We start from the raw sequence: 4,786 nt of genomic DNA, 5'->3' as shown, positions 1-4,786 counted from the left end.
GTGTGTGTGTGTGTGTGTGTGTGTGTGTGTGTGTGTGTGTGTGTGTGTGTGTGTGTGTGTGTGTGTGTGTGTGTGTGTGTGTGTCAGAGGGGGCGTGTCCCAGTCCTGGTTTTCTTCTTCAACCCTTCGGCCAATCAGAAGCCAGGACTGTTGGATGGCTCCGCCCTCGCTGCTGTGGGTAACATCGTGGTGGTAACGGCCAGCTACAGAACCGCAGCGCTGGGATTCCTGAGCGACGGTGAACATCATGACATTAAATATCATAACAACATTAACGTTGTTATTACTATGGCGATGATGTCATAGTTATATTCTGCCTGCAGGGTCGTCTGGTCTCCGTGGTGACTACGGGCTGTCTGACCAGGAGGCGGGGCTTCATTGGGTTCATGCCCACATCGCTCTGGTGGGCGGAGACAACACGACGGTCACGCTCGGGTCTGAGCGAGGAGGCGCTGACATCACCAGCCTTCATCTCCTCTCCTCCTCTTCCTCCCCTCCTCCGTTCCAGAGGATGATGCTGATGGTGAGAACTCCTCCTCCTCCTCCTCCTCTCCCTCATCCTCCTCCTCCTCTTCTCTCTCCTTCTCTTCCTCCTTATCCTCCTTTTCTATCTGCTCCTCCTCGTCCTCCTCCTTCACTTTCTCCTGCTCTTCTTCATCCTCCTGTTCTATCTAATCCTCCTCCTTCTCCTCTTCCTCTTTCACTTTCTCCCGCTCTTCCTCCTCCTCCTCTTCTCTCTCCTACTCATCTTCCTCCTTGTCCTCCTGCTCCTTCACTTCATCCTTCTCTTCCTCTTCTTCTCTCGCCTCATCTTCCTCCTTGTCCTCCTGCTCTTCTTCATCCTCCTGTTCTATCTAATCCTCCTCCTCCTTCTCCTCCTCATCCTTCACTTTCTCCTGCTCTTCCTCCTCAACAAGACGTCAGTAACAGAATTTAACATGAAAATATATTTAAGACCTTTTGCTTAAAACATCTGACTTATTGACGTCACATTTATGTGTTTAATAGAATGATAATATATATAATATTATATATCATTATAATATTATATATGATATGATATTATAATGATATATAATATAATATAATTAGAATGTATTACAGTATAATAGTATGTTGTTGTCTCCTGCAGGGCGGCTCTGTGTTTTCTCCGTCACTGTTTCAGACCTCCTCCTCCTCCTCCAGACGTCAGGCAGTCGATTTGGCCAAAGAGCTCAGCTGCGTGACCTCTGACCTCAGCGATGACGACAAAATGGCCGACTGTCTCAGAGCGACGCCGGCGTTCACGCTCAACGCTGCTCAGACTAAAGTGGGTTTAACTCTCTGAACACTCTTTATCGTCCCTTCAAAATAAAAGTCCTGCTCCTCCATAGAAACAGAACCATCGTGACTAGAAGTAGAGAGAACTAGAACATGTCTTTAGAGAGAATAACACAGTTATGTCATCAAGACAAAACACAAGTTGGTTTTTTTTGATAATTTATTTTACAAAAATTTGAAAATACTGGAATCTATAAATACAACATTTTGTGTCTACAAGTGTTACCAATGTCTCTACGTGTTATATTAAACTACGTGAATATATATATTATATATATATATATTATATTACGTGAATATTAAACTATTCACATGTTTCAGCATTTGTCACACATGATGCGTTCAAGGAACGTCTGAAAGATGAAAGTCTGATGATCATGACGGTTTAAGCTTCTGGCTGATAAACGGTTTATTGTGTGTGTGTGTGTGTGTGTGTGTGTGTGTGTTGCAGCTGTTGGCGGTCAGCGGTCCGTTCCAGTCCTGGTCTCCGGTCCGTCAGTCCGTCTCTCGGTCGTCTCTCCACAGAGTCGACCTCCTGCTGGGAACGTCCGAACACGACGGTCTGATCAGCCGAGCTCGCAGGATAAAGGTCAGAGGTCACACAGAAAAAACAACTAAAACGTGTGAAGGAAGATCTCAAAGAGCAGTGACGTCACATTATGAGGAGATTTGTGGAAAATGTAGGCAAAATATTCGGCTCTTAATGTGGAAGTTATGACAAATGTGTTTCCTGAATCTGATAACAACATTGAGAACAGTAACAGAATAATCTGTGACTCATCAGTGTGAGTGTTTAAGAAGAAGTGAAGATCTGTAAAAGATGAATTAAGATACTTTAGTGACTTTGTTTGAACCTCATTCGTGCGTCTCGTTGAACAAAAACATCAAAACAGTGAACGTAAAATAATCACAAAGAACTTCTAGAAGAGTAAAGAAAATGTATTTCACAATATTCAATTCAAATAAATATCTAAAGCTGTGCCACATTCCTCTACAAATACACATTTGTCCCATAGTTACATGTTGTGTTTGTTTACTCGTGTCTCCAGGACTTTGAGGCCCTTCAGGGTCGAGCCGACGGTAAGACGGCGTTTTACGAGGCTCTGAGTCGCTCACTGGGCGGCGTGACAGGAAGTGACCTGCTGAAGGAGGCGGCGGCCTGGTTCTACTCTCTGGATCATGCCCCCTCCCCCGCCGGATACAACCTGTTCTCCAGAGCGCTCAACAACGCCACCAGGTCACATCCAAACTCAGAAAACAAGCTAACACAAACAAGCTAACTGCTAACGTTATTGAAATACAGGTTAAATATCTGACCACACGTCTGATGACGACTTTCAGGAAACACAGTTTCGAGTCACAGAAGTGAAGATGTTTGGTTTCCGGCTGCTGGTTAGTTTAAAGTGACAGAAAATAAATAGTTTTGTTTGTTTGTGTTGCAGAGATCTGTTCATCATCTGTCCCAGTCTGCAGATGGCTAGCCACTGGGCTAACAGCAAAGCTAACGTCTTCCTGTACCACCAACCTGCCACCAGCTCTCACAACAGGTGCCGACTGTTTACACACATGCTAATGCTAACATTAGCTAACTAGTTTGGTTAGCTCACTTGCTAATGTTAGCATAACTCGCCCTTTTACTTGATAACTGTGTTTTTCCATAACTTGGTATTTTCCCTTCTGTAGCTTCACTTTGACTCTGCAACTGTGTCGTCATCTGAGCCGATCAAAGATATTGATTGGTTGTTTCCTGTGTTTCAGGGCCGATGTGTCTGTTCCTCTGGACGTTCAGTTTGTGTTTGGGATGCCTCATCATCCAATGAGCTCGCAGCGTTTCACCTCCTCTGACCGACGCCTCTCTCTGGCCATGATGACCTACGTCTCCAGCTTCATCAAGAGCGGGTCAGACTAACACTTGTTTAATTAACTATCGTTGGATGAACACTTGATATATTTGCAAACCGTTGTTAGATAATGAAGTTAATTTTTAAAAGTTCTTTTCCCTCAGGAACCCAAACCCGTCACGTGTGTGGGCGGAGTCAGTTCTGCCCCGTTGGCAGCAGGTCCTGTCCTCTGAGGCCCCACCCACCTACCTGGAGCTAAGCCCCGCCCTCCAACAGCATCAGGGTCTGAGTCAGAGCTCCTGCTCCTTCTGGAGCCAACTAGGAACCAGACTGACCAGTCTGAGCGGTGAGAGGAGGACTCTTCTGGACTCGACTTCTTTAATCTGCAAGAGCTAGTTAGCTAGTCCCCGGAGCTCCCGCCAGCTCTCCTCCCGGCACCAATGGGGGCTACTCAATAGGGGGCGTTATCGAGCCCTTTTATCTGACCCGAGCCCGTCAAATCATATCAGATAGATATTTTTGCCTAGACTGAGTTTTCAAGTATTCCAAGCACCTCGTTTTTTACGCTCAAAGACGAACAATAATGATGGAGCAGTTTAATTCAGAGAGTGGGATCCCTGAGAGAATAAGTCTTTATTATTATGAAGATCTTTACTATTAATAATATATTAAATCTAGAATAGTTCAAACCGATCATCGCTGTGTTCATGTTTGTTGTTTGCGTTTCAGGGTCTAAAAACTGTCTTTTTTTTACTCAGGTGTGTCGGGGGCGGAGCCTATCCAGCCTGAGTTGACCCCTGAGCTCCCACTGGCTGCACCATCCAGCCAATCACAGACTGAGAAAGACGCCTACAACTAAACTAATGACATCATCATCCCGTCCTCCGTGTGACATCACAGTTTGCTGCTTCCAGATTCATTTTGATCCCAAACAGTGAAGAAATAAAACGACTGCTGTCTCAATCAATAAAAAAATCATTTTAAACTCTTAAACTCTCTACGGTTCATTATTTACTCTATTTGTACTTTGAGTATTTCTTTTCATGCCACATTCTACTTGTAGTTTTATGTACTTTACAAATTAAGATTTTTAAACACAAAACATTTAAAGAAATTATATATATATAATTAAAATGAATTAAAACACCTTTCTGTTTTTGCATAGCTTTGTGTTACGTAGCTCGATGCTCACAGATGAGTGACCAGTGTAGCATTAATGGTGGAATTAGCTTGCTAGCTAGCTAACTCGTTCCACCATGCTGTTTTGATGCTTCTATTCTTTTGGGCATTTTTTGTTGCCAGGTATTCTTTCCTGCCGATGCATATTCCATTTTCAACATATGAAAATAAAATGAATTTTTATGACTTCCGGATGCTGTCACTCTCACGACAGTCTCGACTTTTTCAAAATACCGTACTATGAGTTTTGTTTAACTGTTGAAATAGTATAAAATTACTTTTTTTTAAACACAATATAGTATGAAGTTATACTAATAATGTTAATAATGTTTTCGACATATTATGCCATGACTATTTATGATACATTTTTTGACATTTTCAATGACTTTTTAATGACAAACTATACCACGACAATTAAAAAGTATTCAACAAACTTTACTCTGACT

The 4,786-nt window shown here is 43.0% G+C and overlaps 1 protein-coding gene across 1 annotated transcript; it reads left to right on the top strand.

The window, feature by feature from the left end:
- Positions 1-87: 87 nt before the first annotated feature.
- LOC116378661 (thyroglobulin-like) lies at positions 88-4,154 on the top strand (the record flags this gene model as incomplete). Its single annotated transcript, XM_031840562.1, has 9 exons — positions 88-238; positions 324-523; positions 1,133-1,309; positions 1,772-1,909; positions 2,370-2,557; positions 2,763-2,867; positions 3,079-3,219; positions 3,326-3,507; positions 3,920-4,154. Coding segments are annotated over 9 exons (1,383 nt in total), but the record flags the coding sequence as incomplete, so codon positions are not given.
- Positions 4,155-4,786: the final 632 nt, after the last annotated feature.

This window comes from Anarrhichthys ocellatus, unplaced genomic scaffold (assembly GCF_004355925.1).
Source record: "Anarrhichthys ocellatus isolate YVR2014 unplaced genomic scaffold, GSC_Weel_1.0 scaffold2955, whole genome shotgun sequence".
Classification (NCBI taxonomy): domain Eukaryota; kingdom Metazoa; phylum Chordata; class Actinopteri; order Perciformes; family Anarhichadidae; genus Anarrhichthys; species Anarrhichthys ocellatus.
This window is presented reverse-complemented; position numbering and strand designations above follow the sequence as displayed.